Source organism: Dryobates pubescens, chromosome 13 (genome assembly GCF_014839835.1).
Source record: "Dryobates pubescens isolate bDryPub1 chromosome 13, bDryPub1.pri, whole genome shotgun sequence".
In the NCBI taxonomy this organism is placed as follows: domain Eukaryota; kingdom Metazoa; phylum Chordata; class Aves; order Piciformes; family Picidae; genus Dryobates; species Dryobates pubescens.
Genome location: NC_071624.1, coordinates 17,781,790 through 17,801,788, shown reverse-complemented (window position 1 = coordinate 17,801,788; position 19,999 = coordinate 17,781,790). Strand labels below are relative to the sequence as shown.

At 42.9% G+C, this 19,999-nt stretch overlaps 1 protein-coding gene across 1 annotated transcript in view; it reads left to right on the top strand.

The window, feature by feature from the left end:
* Positions 1-19,999, top strand: part of LOC104301951 (multiple epidermal growth factor-like domains protein 6) — a 232,026-nt gene that overhangs the window by 109,537 nt on the left and 102,490 nt on the right. Inside the window, exon 5 of the mRNA XM_054166960.1 lies at positions 6,528-6,650. Coding sequence (XP_054022935.1) covers positions 6,528-6,650 — 123 coding nt within the window. The remainder of the gene's footprint in view (positions 1-6,527; positions 6,651-19,999) is intronic.

Below are 19,999 nucleotides of genomic sequence, written 5' to 3'. Positions count from 1 at the left end.
TTTAGAGTCTTGAAAGCAGACTGCCTTCATTATAGTCTTCAGGAGAAAATCCCAACTGGGGAGCAGTGTTATTAGTGAAATGCTGTCTTCCTCCTAAATAAATATGTTCTCATTACTTTGACAGCTAATTGAAGCACGGTGTGTTAGCTTAACACTTTTAAACTAATCAAAATAACCTCCCCTCTCCACGATGGTGGGCTTTGTCCATTTGGTATTACAATAATGTGAATAATTTTAGAGATTTTTTTGTGTGTGTGTGCTGCACTTCAGTGATTTATTGTGAGTCCAGCGAGCTCTGACACACGCTGAAGTCAGCGGCTTATGGGTCAGAGCACAGGTTAACCCCAAAGGCTGGTCTCTGAAATGGCAAGTTTGCATGTGGCTGCATGACATAAATAAAGTTGTTGCTCAGATGCAGCTGATAAGTATAGCAGCCTTAGGAAAATAGGTTTTTTTAATACCCAGCTGCCATTAGGAGATTCTCTTTGTTACCTCAAAAATGAATCTCTACATTAATGAACACTTTACAAACTTGTTGCAGGAGTAAAATAGACTGAAGAATACTTTAACCTGTAGACAGTGGGTTCAGCTGCTGTATCCCATAGATATAAACATAAAACTTGTTGCCAAGTGGTTTGTTCTGTTGTTTTCCTGCTGCAGAAATGTGGCCTGTCCTTGCAGGCTTGTTCCTGATCAGTGCAGATGCTTTCTCCTTCAGCAGGTCCATCCAGTCATGCTGTCAGGACAGGCTTAATCCCTGCTGGAATTTAAAGATGCTGAATTCAGCTCTGTGGGCAGCACCTTGCAGAGCTGCAGCCCTGAACAAGAGCTCAGCACGGAGGTGTGCAGGGAAGACTTCTGCCTGATATATTTCTGCTTTTCAGACTACTTCTTCCTTCATCTGTGTACTGTGTTTGAGATCTAGAAACAGTGCAGGTCACTTCTGTTAGATTGAGAACTGGAATTGCCAATGAAAAATGTTTTGTCCAGTGTCTGCTTTCATGTAAGGTTGTAGTTTATATGTAAGAAATCAGAAATTACCTAGGCTTGTATAAAATCTGTTTTCCCTGGAGCTGAGGATGTCTCTGCCTTGCTCTGCCATTTGGTATTTTCAAACAGGGACTCAGTAGCATTAAATAAGGGTAGAGAAGGAAAGGGATTTGGATCAGTCCTCCTCCATTTAGCATAGAACCCCTAGGCATATTTAACTGGGTAAAGGTGATCTGCTTCATGGAATAAAGGCACACTCCCCTACATCTCAAATATTGGCTAGTTTCTTAGTCAAATTTATACCTTTTTATGCAGTGCTGTTCTATAATAACTCATGTGCAGGGAGTGTGGGACATAGGCACCATCCACATTTTGGAATACTAGTAGATCTAAAATATGCTGTGGATTATTATTTTTTCCCCCATAGGTATAGTAGACAGCTCATATATAAAGTTAATATCAAGTGCATCTAGATGAAGTGGGTTTTCCTTTTTTTTTCCCCCCACCTTTACATGGCAGGATTGAAAGCTCCCACAGAGTATGTCCCATGGATAATGTTTCTATGTTGCAACATTGGCTCCATAAATAAATGTGAAGCATTGCAGGAGCAAGCATCACATTTATTTAGTTGTTTTGAAGTGCCTACAGCGTGTCATTACAGATGGATTGATGGTCTTGATAACACCGAGCTTCCCTCAGACCTAACCTGGCAGACATGGTACATGTCAGAAATTTGCTGTCATTTTTTCTTGTCCTTCAAAAAGGCAAATATATTTGCAACCTTGAGTGACATTGAATGTGGAAAAGAGACAGAATTTTATCATTGACAGAATTGGTTTTTTGTCAAGTTTCTTTTCTCTTTTATTTTTTCTTCCTCTTTTTTTCTTAATGCCTGACTACTCTGTGTTTTAGGAATACAGAGCAGCTGATCGTGGCTTATAAGAGCTATATGACCTGTCTTTTTACAAATGTAAAACATATTTCTTATTACTTCACTTTCAGATCATTTATTTTTGTGCTTCTTGGACTGAGGCAACATCTGACCTTTATTACTGAGTTATACAAAACAACTTGGCAGGGTACAGACTACGGAGAAGATCTTGTACAGGAGACAGGAGAGTGAAGGATGCAGATGCTTAAAGAGGAAATTTTCATAGCACTAAGACTTGTACCATTTATACCTAGTGAGGGTATTCCTTCTAAAGTGCTTTGTAATAGGGATAAATCTCTATCCAAAAGCTTATTTTGAGGTCTTAAAGCATACTTATTTAATTTTTGAGTTACGATGTTTAGCTTTAAGATGGGATATTTGTTTTAAAGAGGTTTGTGGCTGAAAAATCAGGGGTTTTACATATGATAGCTAAAGCAGTGAAGAAGCAGTAAAGAAATGGATGAAAACACACACAGGATGTTAAGGGTTGGAAAGGACCTCCAGATATTGAGTCCAACCCCCCATGCCAGAGCAGGATTATAAAATCTACTGCAGGTCACACAGAAATGCATCCAGATGGGTCTTGAAAGCCTTCAGTGAAGGAGACTCCACGACCTCTCTGGGGAGCCTGTTCCAGTGCTCTGTGACTCTCACAGTGAAGAAAATCCTCTTCACGTTGAGACGGAACCTTGTGTGCTGTAGTTTATATCCATTGCCCCTTGTCCTATCCCAGGGTGCAACTGAGCAGAGCCTGTCCCCTCCCTCTTGACCCCCAGCCCTCAGATATTTATAAACATTTATTAAATGCCCTCTCAGTCCTCTCTTCTCCAGACAAAAAGCCCCAGGTCTCCCAGCCTCTCCTCAGAGGGCATGTACTCCAGCCCCTTAATCATCCTCATTTCATCAAAGGATGGAAACAGGTATTGAGGCAGAGACAACAGAATCCTGGACAGGGCGTTAAGAAGATAGACTTGGAAGACGACGAGGAGGTTATCAGTCAGAGAGCACAATACCATTCTGGGGGCAAAACTCTTAGTTGGCTCACAGCATTTTTCTGCTGAACAAGAAAGAAAAAAAAAAAAGATTTCCAATTGCTAACAGAAGCACGTTGCAATCAAAAGGAAAAACATTCTATACATTAGTATGCAGTGGCACCATACACTTCCGAACGTGTAATACCCTAGTGAAATCAAGAGGATAATGATTAGCTCCTCAGCTAGAAAGGTTTGCTCCCAATATTTTGACTCTAAAACACAGGCAGTGGTGTTAATAAATTGGGCTGTATATCATAGACCACACCACTCAATGAATATTTTATGCTAGGAAGTTCTGTAGCATCGTAGGCGCTAAACACAGCGCAGAAGAATAAAGTTGTCCTTCCCATTATTGTTAAAAAACAAGCAAGGGATTATTTTTTTTTTCTTCTATTAGTTTTCAATCCTGTTAGTATAAATAGAAGTCGAGGCTGTGGAGCTGGGTTATTATGTGGCTCATTACTGTTTATTACCACAAGGCACATCAAGATGTCTGCTAGTCAGAGGGAGTAAATCATTTGGAACATGCCTGCTTTGTCGATCTTCTGCACGATGCTCGGCACTGGCGTGCCTTCTTCCAGTGCTTTGAGGAGTATGTCTAAAATCTGTTGCTTGTCATATGTTCTCTCCATCTCTTGCTGGAGAGAAGCGAACAGACGCATGGCTTATTTTGGTGTGATTTGGGTGTGCGGGTTTTTTTTGGGCAGAGGAGAGCGGTTGTCTTCAGAAAAGTTTCGTTTCAGATTGTGCTCCCATGAAATTGAGCTGAGCCTTGCTGGCTTCACACCAGTTAGCAAGAGCAGGGAAGTCATTCTGCTCCTGTACTCAGCACTGGTTAGGCCACACCTTGAGTACTGTGTCCAGTTCTGGGCCCTTCAGTTTAAGAAAGACTTTGAGTTGCTCAAACATGTCCAGAGAAGGACAACAAAGCCGGGGAGGGGTTTGGAGCACAGCCCTGCAAGGAGAGGCTGAGGAAGCTGAGGGTGTTTAGCCTGGAGAAGAGGAGGCTCAGCGGAGACCTTGGTGCCATCTACAACTACTTAAAAGGAGGTTGTAGCCAGGTGGGGATTAGTCTCTTCTCCTAAGCAACAAGCACCAGAACAAGAGGACACAGTCTCAAACTGCACCAGGGGAGGTTTAGGCTGGATGTTAGGAAGAAGTTCTTCACAGAAAGAGAGACTGGCCATTGGAATGTGCTGCCCAGGGAGGTGGTGGAGTCACCATCCCTGGAAGTGTTTAAAAAGAGACTGGATGAGGCACTTGGTGCCATGGTTTAGTTGATTAGATGGTGTTGGGTGATAGCTTGAACTTGAAGATCTTGAAAGTGTTTTCCAACCTGGTTAATTCTGTATTCTGATTTGGTTTGTTGTGAGCGCAGTGCAGAGCCACAAAGATAACGGAGTGGAAGATCTCCCTTATGAGGAAAGGCTGAGGGAGGTGGGTTTCTTTAGCTTGGAGAAGACTGTGGGGTGACCTCATTCATGTTTATAAAGATGTGAAGGGAGGACAGAGGCAGGCTCTACTTGGTGCTGTCTGATGATAGGACAAGGAGCAATGGGTGCAAGCTGGAGCAGAGGAGGTTACATGTGAACGTAAGGAAAAACTTTTTCACTGTGAGAGTGACAGAGCCCTGGAACAGGCTGCCCTGAGAGGTTGTGGAATCTCCTTTTCTGGAGAGATTCAAAACTCACCTGGATGTGTTCCTGTGTGACTTACTCTAGGGATCTCACTCTGGCAGGGGGGTTCAACTAAATCCCTTTTCGAGGTCACTTCCAAGACCCTAGACATTCTGTCATTCTGTGTGCAGCTCTGAGGCAACTGAATTACTGGGTTGGAGAGTTCTGCCAATTTGCCAGTGCGTGTCAGTATCACTGAGTACAAAGGAACTTTTGGTGTGTTGGTCATTACACTTGAATCTATAGCTGCAGGGTAATGAGATGGGTTTGGTGAGTTTGTGCCTCTTCAGCTGCATTACAATAAATATTGGTGCTTCACGGCATATTTTTCTGTTAGCTTTTTAATATCCTGAAACCTCCCCAACAATGTCTTTTAACCTCTGTTTTTTTAGCCAGGATCAGAAATGAGCTAGTAAAGTTAAGCTCATTGAAGAACTAATGAACCTTGGTAAATCTTAGACTTTAACAGCTTTAGATTGCAGTTGAAAGGCTCCCATATCTTTTGCATGAATCTGAAATTCTTTCTTTATTTGACTTGGCTTTACAGCACTTTGTATTTCTTTTAGCCAGAGGCTAATTAGAAGTCTTTTAAAAAGCCTCATTTCCCTGCTGGAGATGCAGGGAGCTGCTGCTATGAAATAACTGCCTGTGATTTTTACAGTCATAATGGTGCTCATCTTCTCTTGCTTAATCTTCTTCCTCCTGCTTTTCCTGCTCCCTAGTCTGAGTGTAACGTGTGTTCTCTAACAGTGCCAAAGGTCTTGCAGATGGGAAATCTGTCACCTGTGTCCTCATGCCAGGCTTTCAGAATGTGGTGTGTCCCCTCAGCTATGTACCTTCTCCAGCATGCCAAGCAGGTCTGCTCTGTCACCAGACCAGTCCAAGATATTTGTCAGCAAACTGAGCAAAAGACACCCACAGGCTGTTACTTGTGTGCAGGTTTGATGCTGTCCCCACTTACCCCTGCACTGCTGAGTTACGTGTCTTTGTGACACTTCAGAGAGAGCCAAGCAAAGAAGGAAGCATCACACAGCTCTGTGTTCCAGAATACCTGAACTCAGTGCAGCCAATACCTGCTGCTTTTGTTACCTTTGCTGTCCCATTTGATAAATTTTCTCTATTGGAAAGAGTTCCACACCATCTGTTGTTTCTGATCCTGTTCCACAGGGCAGTATTATCAACTTGATGATTTTCATCACATTTCTTCAAAAGATTCTTACGTAGAATATTTAAGTACACAAGTTACAAAGCAAATGTCTTCACTGCTGGGTTTTTTTCTCTGCCATTGGCCAGCCTGCTGACTTATTTATGCGGGTTCTTTAATGTTCTTCATTTATAATGTGTAAAGTTCTATTTTTGGAGGCAGGCAAGCACTAACTTGATCAGGTGAATAAGGAGTGTAGATATTGGTGCACACATCTGAAGGAAAGAAGGACCTCAATTGATTTAAAATGTTACTGTTGATTTAAAGTGCTGTTGTCTTTCAGAGATGGTAATATTCTCATCTCTGCTGCAACTGCTAGAGGCAACCTAATGCACCTAGCCTGGTGAAAATGACAATATTGTTGCTGACAATGACAATATTGTTGCTGATCTTACTGCATAAACAAGTTGGCAAGTTGGGCAAGCCTGCCACTGGAGTTAGGTGAATTCTGCACCTTATCTTGTGCAGAAGTGGAGCAGGAAAATCTCAACTGTTGCACTTCTTGGTTGAGTGGCACAGCAACATACCCAGGAGTCGCTGCTCCTATGGTTGCCTTCTGAACATCCTTAACTGAACATCTCGGTAACTTTCTCATTTTGTCACATCAGAATCATAGAAGATTGTCCTCAGGTAGCCAGGTAATGTAGTAAATGCCCACTCTTTACTGACTGCTATGTGCTTTCTTCCAACAGATGTAAATGAATGTACCACTGAGAATGGTGGCTGTCAGGACCAGTGCTGTAATACCATCGGCAGCTACCACTGCAAGTGTCCAGCTGGCCAGAAACTGGAGGGAGATGGAAAATCATGTGGAGGTAAGGTTTTATCCTGTGTCTCACTGCTAGTAAGAAATCAGAGAAGACACTGGAAAGGAAAGGGAAGGGAAGTGTATGCTTTTATCTGGAGCCAGCTGAGAAGCGTATATTCAGAGTTGTCAAGGGTGCAGATCTTCTCATGTCTGGATTATGAAGATGTAACTGTAAGAACACTTCAAAGGGCTGGGTTTTCATTTCCTTTTTTTCTGCCTGAAAAAATAAATATATATAAACATAAAATGTTATCACTTAACCTGGATTGGCTGTGCCACCTTCTGCTTATGGAATTTCCATCATCGATTTGAAAACTGGAAGAAAGCGTCTGGGTTTGATAACATTTTGTCTGTCTCTAAAACAAAATGGTTCTTATCAGAAAATACACATCCTTTTTTTTCCTACTTTTATTTTTTTGCATTACAATCACAGTTCCACAGCTAGAGATTAACTGAATAAAAAAGGATTTAAAACCACACGCTATGTAAACCCATTTTGTCGTCTTCCTAAGGGAAATATGACTCTAGTTAGTGCATTATGGGGTAGAATTTGTTCTTATGCAGAAGCCTTACTCTGTGTAGAAGCAAAACATCACATCAGCTTATGTGAGAGCACATCATGAATTATGGTTAGGCTTCTTAAAGATGCACTGGGAAACAGAGGGGGTCTAAACAAACCTGCCTGATCTGCTGACATGCAGCCTCTATATCTTTTGCATCATCAGATGCTGGGGAAAAAAATAGAGCTCGAGTGTAAAGTAGCCAAGAGTACTGCAGGCCAGGGGAGTTCCTTCTTCCTGAGCTCTCCTCTAACATGTGATGAATGTTCGCTGCCATACGATCTTGTGTGCCGTGGCTGCGTGCCCGCGTTGCACCCTCAATTGCATTTCATTGCTGCAGTAAGTATATCCTTGACAGGCTTTGATTATCTCAAGATGAAAGGCTCTAGGTAGGTTTTCCTGAGCTATGTTATCTTCTTTTCACAAAAACATCTCTGTTTTTTCCAGTTGTCTGGTATCTCACAAATTCCTTCCCCCCACTCCCCCCAGGATTTCATTTTACCTTTGTCTTTCAACTCCTTTCTTAAGGTTTCTGCAAAGCAGTGTGTTTCTTGGCTGTGGCCTCATTCTTTATCTGAACTTGGTAATTTATTTGGCTGCATTCCTTTTTCCATCAGAAAATGGTAGGAATATTTTCCAGGGCGGCCTGTCATTTGATAGCCAGCTTGGCAATGTGAACAACCTGTGGACGGTTATTTTAGTTTGATTGAAGCTTTTCATTATGGTCCTTTCATTATGTTGTCCTTTGGAGAGCTCAAGCCAGAAATACTATGTTTAATTTACTGATTCCTGCTTCTTCACCTTAGCCCTCTTCTACCTCTCTTGGGGCCTGACTGGTAATATGAAGATGGTGTGTATAGGTCTGCAAAATCATAGAATTGTTAGGGTTGGAAGGGACCTCAAGGATCATCTAGTTCCAGTTTGGGGCCCCTCACTACAAAGAGGACATTGAGTTCCTGGAGCATGTCCAAAGAAGGGCAATGAAGCTGCTGAAGGGTCTGGAGAACAAATCTTCTGAGTAGCTGAGGGAACTGAGGTTGTTTAGCCTAGGGAAAAGGAGGCTGAGAGGAGACCTTGCTTTCTACAGCTCCCTGAAAGGAGGTTGTAGTGAGGTGGTGGTCAGCCTCTTCTCCCGGCTGAAAAAAGGTGTGACAAGAAGAAACAACCTCATGTTGCTGCAAGGAAGTTTAGGCTGGTTATTAGGAAAAAATTTCTTCCCCTGAAGGCTTGTCAGGCCCTAGAATGGGCTGCCTAGGGAAGTGGTGGAGTTACCATTCCTGGAGGATTTGAGAGGCATGTAGATGTGATGCTGAGGGACATAGTGGTGGACTTAGCAGTGGTTGGTTAATGGTTGGACTTGATGATCTTCAAGGTCTCTTCCAACTAAAGCAAATCTATTATTCTATGACTACTCAGTGCTTTCAGATATGCATAAAAGTTGCCCAAAAGCTAAAGTTTTGAATGCATGGTCCTACTTGTCAGAGAATGCTTTGGGTTGGAGGGATTGTAGAATGGCTTTGGTTGGAAGGGATCTTAAAAGTCATTAGTTCCAACCCCCCTGCCATGGGCAGGGACACCTTCCACTAGCCCAGGTTGCTCAAAGCCTCATCCAACCTGGCCGTGAACACCTCCAGGGAGGGGGTATCCACAACCTCCCTGGGCAACCTGTTCCAGTGTTTCACTGCCTTCACTGTAAAGGATTTCTTTCTAATATACAGTCTAAATCTCCCCTTCTGAAGCTTCGATCCATTAAAGATCCTTAAGATCACCTAGTTCCAAGCTCCATGTTGTGGATGTGGACACCTTCCACTCTTAAACTGTGTAGTATGTGAAGTTCCTATTTCCTTTAAAATAGTTTTGTGTTAATAAGTTAAATCAGTGCTTCTTTCACACAATTCTTCTATTCTTAAGATACACTTCAAGTTCTACTATTTTGACATTCTGTAAAAACTCAGTGTTTAAGATACTTGATTCTGTTGCTACGTATGATCTAACCAGGAATTACAGGAGGCTGCTATCATCCATTCTGAAGCAGCTGTTTGAAATCTTCAGACAAAAATGGAAACATCCAATGAACTGGAAACACTCAAGTCACAGAACAAAGTGCTCGTAGTGGTGACACTAATTGCACTTTAACTTACAGAATTACAGAATTAACCAGGTTGGAAAAGACCTTTGAGATCATCAAGTCCAACCTATTGCCCAATACCATTTAATCAACTAAACCATGGCGCTAAGTGCCTCATCCAGTCTCTTTTTGAACACCTCCAGTGATGGTGACTCCACCACCTCCCTGGGCAGCCCATTCCAATGGTCAATCTCTTTCTGTGAAGAATTTCTTCCTAACATCCAGCCTAAACTTCCCCTGGTACAGCTTGACACTGTGTCCTCTTGTTCTGGTGCTTGTTGCTTAGGAGAAGAGACCAACCCCCACCTGGCTGCAACCTCCCTTTAAGTAGTTGTACAGAGCAATAAGGTCTCCCCTGACCTTCCTTTTCTCCAGGCTAAGCAACCCCAGCTCCCTCAGTCTCTCCTCATAGGGCTTTTGCTCCAAACCCCTCCCCAGCTCTGTTGCCCTTCTCTGGACGTGTTTGAGCAACTCAACATGTTTCCTAAACGGAGGGGCCCAGAACTGGACACAGGACTCAAGGTATGACCTAACCAGTGCTGAGTACAGGGGCAGAATGACTTCCCTGCTCCTGCTGGCCAGCACAGGATATACTGGCCAGGATGGCATTGGCCCTCTTGGCTACCTGGGCACACTGATGGCTCCACTTCTGTCGAGATAAGAACAACAACGAGCTTGTGGCTTCACTGACTTGCAAGAAGGCCAACTTCAGCCAGCTTCTAGCCATCAGATGTTATTGTATGTGTAACTTAGTGGTTGATTACTGCATAGTGGAGGAGTTTGCTTCCAAACTGAACTGCACATGCTGCTGGAAGGCACTGGTCTTTCAGGATGTGACCCTGAGTCGGTGTTTTATTGATGCCTCTGCATTGCTCGAAGGGGTCATTTTGCAGATGAGAGTAAAAGATCTTCTCATTCAGGTTAGGCAGCATTTTTAGAAGGATAAGGCTTACAGTTGTTCTGGGTAGTTACATTCTTTCTTTATAGCATCATTGTGCTTTATGTTACCCTTTAGTCTAAACTCAAGCGTTAAATAGATGTGTACTATTGTTCTGCTCCCATTATCTGTCTCATGGTGGGTTTTATTTCACTGGTGACTGAAATGATCAATGGGTGTACAGGCTTGGGTTTGTTTTTATGGTTGGTTTTGGTTTTTTTATAAGCCAAGGTACAAATAAGGTGAATCATTAGAAAAGCAGCATGGAAGTAGCACAGATTTTATTCAGGAAGTCATTGTTAGTGCAAGGATTGATCTTGGTTGGGTGGTGTTTTTTTTTTTCCCAGTAACAAAATAGAGCATCCTTCTGACAGAAAGGAAAGATGTTGTCAGGAAGTAACTGAAAAATAGGCTTTAGCCCTTTGTAGCTGTTTAATGCTAAGGAAGGGAAAGTGGATTAAAAATTCACTCAGCCAACACCATAATGAGGGTACTGCTGATCTGATCAATAATACCTGGGTGTTTTGTGAGCAATCTTAGGAGACCCAAAGGCCTAATTTCACAGCTAGAATGAGCTGGGAATGTTCAGTGTTTCTCTGTTCAAGGATGTCAGAGATGTGTGCAAGACACAAAGATCCATAAATATTCATAGATTCATAGAATGGTTTGGGTTGGAAGGGACCTTAAAGATCACCTAGTTCCAATCCCCCTGCCATAGGCAGGGACACCTTCCACTAGACCAGGTTGCCTAAGGCCTTGAACATCTCCAGGGAGGGGTCATCCACAACCTCCTTGGGCAGCCAGCATCTCACCATCCTGACTGTAAAGAGTTTCTTCCTAATATCCATTCTAAATCTGTCCTCCTCAAGCTTCAATCCATTCCTTCTAATCCTATCACTACACGCTTTCTTGTAGGTACCCTTCAGGTACTGGAAGGCCACTCTAGGGTCTCCCTGGAGCCTGTCTTCACCAGGCTAAACACCCCTAACTCTCTCAGCCGACTCTGTCCCCATAGTGGAGGTGTATGAACAAGACAAGGGCATAAAATAAGTGAGATAATCTGAAAATGAGTTATTCCTATCAGCATTGACTAAAACTTCCCTTTCTTGGGTGGTTCTGGGGCTGGTTAGAGCCACAAGGGGAAGAGGATGGAGCAGCACAGCCTGGAACACTTCACTCTGGAGGGTCTTGAATTCCTTTCAAGGTCTGTGAGAATCATTCCTAATTCACTGGGGACTCTCCCAGCAGGAGCCATCATTCAGAGTTACATGGTACGTAGCATCTTGCCTTGTTTCAGTGAGGGGCACTCACATCAAGAGGCATACTGTGGGAAGATGGAGGCATGTGCATCTCTACAGAATGCCAAGCTAGAGCAGTGAACTGATTAGCCTTTCAAAAGGAATTATCTACGTGTCATACTGCAGATTTCACTCTCCACTGTTCATGGACAGAGCTTCAGTTTTCTTATCTGACAGAGAAATATTTTCTGGCAGATAGTCGTGTAGGCATTACAGATTGTGACAGAAAGCTCATGCTTACCTCTTGCTCTTCCTGTGCCTGATTGAAATTGATGGTGGGAAAGTATTTGGATTTGAATCACCGCACAAATAACGTGACAGATTAGCACTTGACATCTTCTAGTGGTGGCCTGAGTCTGTGCCCTGTGCATCCCTACTGACATTCAGTGTTTTGGCAGCAGCCTGACCAGTGTCTGTGAGTGGATTTGCTCAGGAAGTTCTAACATGGTCTGAGGTCTCACCAAGGTGTTTTTGGTGAGAGAAAATATGTTTGGGGTTACAAATCCTCCTTATTTGTTAAGCGGAGGTAACACTGACTTATGTCAGTGAGATATGCTGTGAGGCCTAAAGATACTCTCGTTTAATATTTTATACTAATGCTAAATGATTCTACTGGAGCACCACAAAAGGCAGAAGTGGTGCTTTATGAACATAAGCACCATTTGCAACTCAGTTCTTGGCACAAGTCCAGATCTGTAAGGGATGCTGAGGTTACAGCGACAAAAGTGCATTTTCACACATGAATAAGCTCCAGAAGCCACACAAAACAAGGCCATGACCTTATGTTAACCTTCTTTGGTAAATTGTCTTTTCTTATTTATATGGTTGTGCTCTCATCTGTCACGGCAACTGAAAGAAGTTAGAGACAAATGAAGTCCTGCGATTAGCTGTTGATGAAAAGAAGCTTTTATTTTACTGATTAGAGTAATATTGCAATCACTGCAACTCCATCTCTTGGGGTTTTGGTCAAACCTTGTAGCCCTGGCAGGTTTCCTGACTTCTGCCAGAGGGACTTAGGGAGCAGCTGTGTCCAGAGCTGGTGTGTGACTTTGCAAGGCCACCACTGTTTACCCCAGTAATGGAGTAGTCACTGGTGTCACTCATTTAGCCTGATCCCAGGTCAGAGGTGAGCTCTCCAAACACTGTTGCCATAGAAGAGTTAATAGCTGGGCTAAAAGGAATACTGGGGGATTTGTCCAAGTGAAAGAAAGTGCTTATTGAAATGACCTCAGCATTTATTTAGTCTGTAAGGCTTGAGGTGTAACTTATTCTTGTCAAACTCTGTTTTTCTCCAAGAGAACAAACATGCTAATTCTGCATTTGGACTGTTTTCCTTGCCCAGCAAATCAATGCACCAAGCTTCTGCAATGTCCTGTAGGAAGAAAACAAACCTTGAAGGATGTAAATACCACACACACCTCTAGGGAAATGCCAAGGAGCTTTTTGATTAATTTATTTTTTAATAGAGCAGGAGAAATAAGTCCACTGGTGAGAATTGGAATGCTTTTGCGTTGTCTTATTTCAGAAGGTTGTGTTTGACTCGTAACGTGATGGTGTGCTGTGACACAGAGTTAGTTCTCTTCAGGAATACTTTAATAGAAGGAGGGTAAGGAAAATAAATTGGGTTTTACAGAATGAAAAACACAGCAGTTCTGATTACAGGTGCAACAAGTACCACTCCTATGAGCTCAGGTCTTAGAGTAATAGACTTAAGATACTCCTGGATGAGGCAAAGCTCATTCAGCCCTCTGTCTTTCTCTATTTCATAGAATCATAAAATTGTTAGAGTTGGAAGGGACCTCAAGGATCATCTAGTTCCACTCCCCCTGCCGTTGGCAGGGACACCTCACACTGGAGCAGGTTGCTTACAGCCACATCCAGCCTGGCCTTCAACACCTCCAGGGATGAGGGTTCCACCACCTCCCTGGGCAACCTGTGCCAGTGTCTTACCACCCTCATGGCCAAGAACTCCTCCCTAACATCCAATCTGAATCTACCCATTTCTATTTTTTTTTCTCCACTCCCCCCAGTCCTATCACTCCCTGGCACCCTAAAAAGTCCCTCCCCAGCTTTCTTGTAGCCCCCTTAAGATACTGTGAGGCCACAATAAGGTCTCCTTGGAGCTCTCTCTTCTCCAGACTGAACAGTCCCAAATCCCTCAGTCTGTCCTCATAGGAGAGGAACTTCAGCCCTCATGGCCCTTCTCTGGACACACTCCAGCACCTCTAGCTCCTTCTTGTAATAGTGGCTCCAGAACTGGATGCAGTACTCCAGGTGAGGTCTCATCAGAGAGGAGTAGAGGGGGAGAATCACCTCCCTGGTCCTGCTGACTATGCTTCTCTTGATTCAGCCCAGAATGTGATTGGCCAGGATGTGATTTCATTACCTTGTCTTGAGATATGGAAATAAAATCGGTTGCAGGATTGTGTCACAATTGTCTAATTATTTGTGACTGAATCACTGCAGCCACTCAATGTCCACCTCAGATAATTAGAGGAACAACTTCATCTTGTGACTAACAGACACTGGGTGAACAGTCTTCCTGACTAAGGTATTTTTTCAAAGCAATCCAAAAAGGAGGAGAAAAAGAATAAGTAAAAGAAAAGAATCCAGTTTGTGGTATTTCTAACCCTGTCATCAGGTTCTCTTGGGTACTCCAGCAAGGACTCTTGTAGCTAAACCACAAAACTCCCAGATATTGAAGTTTCAAAATATCAAAAGGCTGTGAAGCACTCTGTCAGAGGCTGAAGGATAAACATTTCCTTCTCCATTAGTCTGTACATCCAGAATACTGGTAGTTGTCTGATCATTTGAAGTGAATTCAACAAGAAGCTGTGCTTGGTTTTGCATTTAAACATTGTTTATTTATGCTTGCTTCTACCTGTCAAATCAGTGTGTTTAGTCACAAATAAAAAGCATGATTACTGCTTTTGGTTTCAGGTCCCATTTGATAAAAATCAAGCATTCCCTTACTCTTCTTGTAGAGGGAAATATACTAACTTAGATTAAGAATTAACTGTGCATTTTAAACACTGTGTAGGTTTATGCAGTCAGACTTTCATGATTTTCTTTTACTTAGGCAGGTGTCTGGGTTGGATTGGAAGACAGCTTTAAAGGTCATGTAGTTCCACCTCCCTGGAATGAGCAGGGACATCCTCAACTAGAGCGGGTTGCTCCAAGCCACATCTAACCTGATTACAAGCGTTAACTGTGAAAAGAACTGGTGACATGTAAGGGATGGTGAGAGGGGATCTTATTGTCTATAAATATCTGGCAGGTGGGTGTCAAGATGAAGGTGATGGTCTCTTTTTGGTGGTGCCCAGTAATAGGACAAGGAACAATGAATATAATCTGGAACACATGGAGGTCCACCTCAACATAAGAAGAAACTACTTTACTGCGTGGTTGAGGGAGCACTTGAACAGGCTGTCCAGAGAGGTTGTGGAGTCTTCTTCTCTGGAGACTTTCAAAGCCTGCCTGGTTGCTTTCCTGTGCAGCCTGCCCTAGCTCATTCTGCTTCAACAGGGGAGTTAGACTCCATGATCTCTAGAGGTCCTTTCCAACCCTTCCCATTCTATGGTCCTGTGAAGATACTTTTTCTTTTTTAAATGTCGAAAAGGTGAACAGTGACCAAGACAAGTAATACTCTAGCCTGGCTACTACACCACTAGAGTGAAAAGCAGGTTCAAAGAGGAGGAGGAAATTAATAGTTTAACTCAGCAGGCAACCTTCTATACAACACCAATGTAAGAATTTGGAAATGTGAATACCCTAGGGAAGAATCATGCCCTCTTTGTGGATGGCTGCAGGGAAGATCCAACAGGAGCTATTGAAGACATTCATAGCTACATTTGCAAACTTCATGGGGAATGTATTTTTGTTTCTACTCCTGAGTTCTTCTGCATCTTCTAATGTCTAAGCATTTGTCTCTGGCTCTTGAGAAGAAGTGAGGGCTGGAGGTCGTTTGTCTGACCTTCCTCTCGCACTCCAGCACTGCATTCAGAGCGGCCTGGGATCAATAGCTGGGAGAAGCTGTTGCACTCTCTGAGGCAAATAGTGTCATCTTTCTGCATTTGTCTCTTCAGGGTAGTACTACAGCAAAAACCCATGCTCAAAATAAGTAGGAAAAATTACCACAGGTTCATAGTAAAGGTAACATTAATTGTAGGTTATTGGACTTTCAAAATGAATGCTGATTAATGGCAAGCCCAAGGCAGGCAGGAACCTGAGCTGAATTTCGGCAGGCTCATTTCATGCTCACGGCAGCTGTCGCCACATGGGGAATGTCATGGGTAGGTTTGGTCAGGCCCATCTCATTTTGTGCCCCCTTCCAAGCCTAACTCAGTGACACTCCTGGGGCACATGAACCCTTTCAATTAAAATTAATTAAACTCTGCAACAGCAGTCATTTTGTGTCTGGCCTGCTTCTCTTCCATCAGGGAATGGCAGACACATCACTCAGACCAGAGCAAGCACATCCAACCTATTTTTTGAGCAGCCTTAGCCAAAAATAGCATCTAATGCTCTGATAATTGATTTACTTTTTAATTTTGATGGCACTTGCTTAGGTTTTCCCTACTCGTGCTTGACTGCTGCTAAAGTCTCCCTGCTCCTCTCTTACACACTGAACAAAGACGGCTGTGAGCTAAACCACAGAATGTCTCACATCTGATATCCCTCAGGGTAAATGAACTAACAGTTGTGACAGCTTCCTCCAAAGTGAATTTTGCCATTGAAGAGTGAGCTCGTTTATCCTGGATGCATGTTTTTATTGATTGGAGCCGAGGACAGGCACAGTCAGTTCTCACTCAATTCTTAAGGAGAAGTTTTCTGCAGACCAGTTGGGTAGAAACAGCTGCTGTCAAGAGCAGCATCCTAATCCAAGGCTCCAAAGCGCCAGCTGAAGCAATCCTACTTGTCTGCAGCCTTGGGTCTTGGGGCAGAGCACTGGGACTACTTATATTTCAAGAATTCAGCGATCATTTCAACATAGGGCCTGAAGAATAAATCTTATGAAGAGCAACTGAAGGAGCTGGGTCTGTTTAATTTGAAAAGGGGGAGGCTGAGGGGAGACCTCATTGCTGTCTACAACTACCTGAAAGGACATCGTAGAGAGGCTGGTGCTGGTCTCTTCTGCCTGGTAATTAGTGGTAGAACAAGAGGAAACAGCCTCAAGCTATGACTGGAAAATGTTTTTTTCCCAGCAAGAGTGGCATCGGAATGTGCTGCCCAGGGAGGTGGTAAAGTCACCAACCCTGGATGTGTTTAAAGGTGGTTTGGATGTTGTGCTTGGGGCTACTGTTTAGGGGTGAACCTTGTAGAGTAAGGTTCTTGGTTGGACTTGGTGATCCTGAGACTCTTTTCTAACCTGAATGTTTCTGTGATAATTGGAGTAAGTATCTTGTTTTCTGTGGAGAAAAAATATCTCTCCCCTCCCTTTTCTTTTTTTCCATGGAGATTTTTCTCTTTGAATGCTTAATTCAGCTGCAGCATTTTAATAACAACCTTTTGCATAAGCAATCCATGCAAGTGGCAGTTTAATTTGGAGGTTATGTAAGGATTACACAGGGTTAGGTGTAGTGCACCTTATCTGCATGTCATTCATTTACTGCAGCACATCTTCTGCTGGGCTTCACAGCAGCGTGGTGTTTTAACAAGCATGATATTATTCATAAACCACGGAGAACTGGCACCTCGTTCTGCATTTCAGCTATCAGATGAATTATTGATCACCAATCTGACATGAACTGAAAGGGAAAAATTGTTTCTAGATGTCACAGGCCTCCCAGGTAACAACAAATGAAGAGTCTCATCTCTACAGCATCTGCTGGTCTAGTCCATATGGCGCTTGAAAGCTCACCGTGCGTCACAGCTGATTATAGACTCGGCACATGGGCTGCTTCCTCATGGCTTCCAGCTTCCACGTCTTCCTCCAGCATCTGAGAAGCCTCACGTGGGTTCTACCAGCTGGAAGAAAATACCAAGTGGGAGTTGTGGCTTGCTATTATCTTTGGAAAGGAATGGTTGTCTAAAGTGCAGGGAGAATGACACTCATCTCCTTCATGGTTTCTCTGCATGTGACTCCAGTCCTGGAAATTGGGAGCTCATGCAGAAAGTTGGGCATGAGCAAAAGTGCTGGCCTGAGAAGCTTCCTTTGTCCAAACTGCTTGATGCATAAACATGTATTGAACAGCTTTTGAGAAAGAAACCATTTAAGGTTTGGAAGTACTGTAGTATTTGCTACAACATCCAGGGGTCTAGTGTTGTTTAATTAATGCAAGAGCTTTGCCTAGCTAGATGAAAAGCACTATGTATCTGTATGAAAAGACTGTGACTGCCCAGACAAAATATAATATTTAGGAATAATATGACAAAAATGATAGACTGCAGCACAAATATGTTTTGAGATATTTCTAGGGCTCTGATGAGTTTCTATTAGCTAGTTCCTAGCATTTATGACTACCTCTGAAAGGCGGGTTATGGAGAACGTTAACATTCCACGAGGCTGATTGACAATAATTAGTTTATTTTAAAGGGAAAGAAAGAAGCATGGGATTGTTGCAGCTGACTAATGTGAATTAAAAGCTAGATAATCTTTCCTGCAATTATGGGGATACAATGATTGCCGTTGTCAGAGAAGAAAACACACTCCTACTTTCAAGGATCATTGTGTAGGAAGAGCTCTGCAAGCCTGAAATGGAAGCTCTGGTCATGGTCTCCAAAATTACAGTTCGTAGTAATTTTATGCAGAAGCAAGACTTTTGAATACTTAAATTATAGCTTGTTTGTAGCAAGGTATTTACCAGCAAATAGAAGCATCTTATAAACAGCACATGAGTCATCTTGGTGTTCATTTTGAGCACATCGAAAATGTAAATTGCCACTGAATTATTCTTGTGTTGAGAGGCAAGGCTTAGAAACCTTCAATTCATACTTCAAATGGAAATTATGAGAGGAAAAATGTGCACATTTGCCTTTCAGGGGAGAGCATTGTGCAGGGTACCTATTGCTTTTTCTATGGCTTTGCCTACAGGCTACACAAACAAGGGCTAACAACTCCCAAGTGGTGTTTGTGGTCCTCTTTAGAAGCATTTATTACTGGTCTTTGCTGGGACAAGGGATAGAAATCCTATTTTTGTACTGAAATTCCCCTGGATTTTTACAAGCCACCCAATCTATCCTTAAAAAGCTTTAAAACAATTAGTGATAAAATCTAAACCAAACAGAAGTCTGTCAGCTTCTCTGTTCAAAGCACTGGCCCAAAGGAAGCAATCCAGACATGACTGTCAGCAAGATAGCAACTGCTGGGAGGGCTACAGCTCGTTATTAAAAGATCAGTAGTTTGATCAACATCATATTGGATTACTCAAACTTCAATTACATGAGTACCTAAGGGCTTTAACTGGGATTTATTAGAAGACCAACTTGAAATAAACCTGCCGTTGTTACAACCCAGGTCTTTGAAAGACCCACCTGAGAACCTTGTTGCAACAGTTCCCGTCCCAACACAGATTCAATGTCAGCCAAGGAGTTCAAAAACAACTAATAAAAATGGAGCAATCAAGTGATTAATTTGATGTCATTTTTAATCTCAGGAATAAGGTAAATAGGGAAAGGGGGGTGGGGGGGAAATCTGTGCCTGGTGACATTGTTCATTAGGATCCAGGTCTGGCAGTTGGCATGGATGGATTTAGGACGTGTTAATGCCACTTCTTTCTACTTGTGGTTGAATCTCTGCAGAGTCACGACCAATACATGTCATAAGGAAGCAGAGCAGGAAAATCTGTGTAACGTGCTGTCTTTTGCTCACTGGTGATTTATGATGCAGATCAGCCTGGAGCTGTCATAGTTCCAATGGGGAATCAACGTTTGTGACAGCTTCTTGAGGCGGCACCTTATGAACTCATGGCTGGAGAGCAATGTCAGGGAGCCAGATTTTACAGATTGTGCTGTGGTCTTGTCCAGGTGAGATTGGCAGAGAGATGGAGCATGGTGGTTGAATGGTATGTTTCCCACCCCTGTTTTCCTAGAAGCCTTGTCACTGAAGTGCACTGCCAGCATTGTACACATTTCCCATGCTGAAAACACCGTTCTGACTGACGATCATTTCTCCCAAACCAATTATTCCCAAGGTTGGTTTATGTTCCAGTCAGTTTGCCAGACAAGTCTATCCATATGATGTCTTCAAACCTTTTAGGAACCTAAGCAGGACGTTTGTCACAAATAGCATTCGTGTTTCCAACCAGCAGAATGTATGTACTGGAAGCTGGAAGCGTCAGCTTATGAAGGTGTTTTCATGATGATCATTTTCTTTTGCATATTTTACCTACTGTGTGTGGAAAAGCCATTTCGCTCTGCATTCTATGGCAGTGAAGACACTTACTGGGCTCAGCAAGTGGGCATTAATATTGCTGCTAACAAAAACTAGATGTT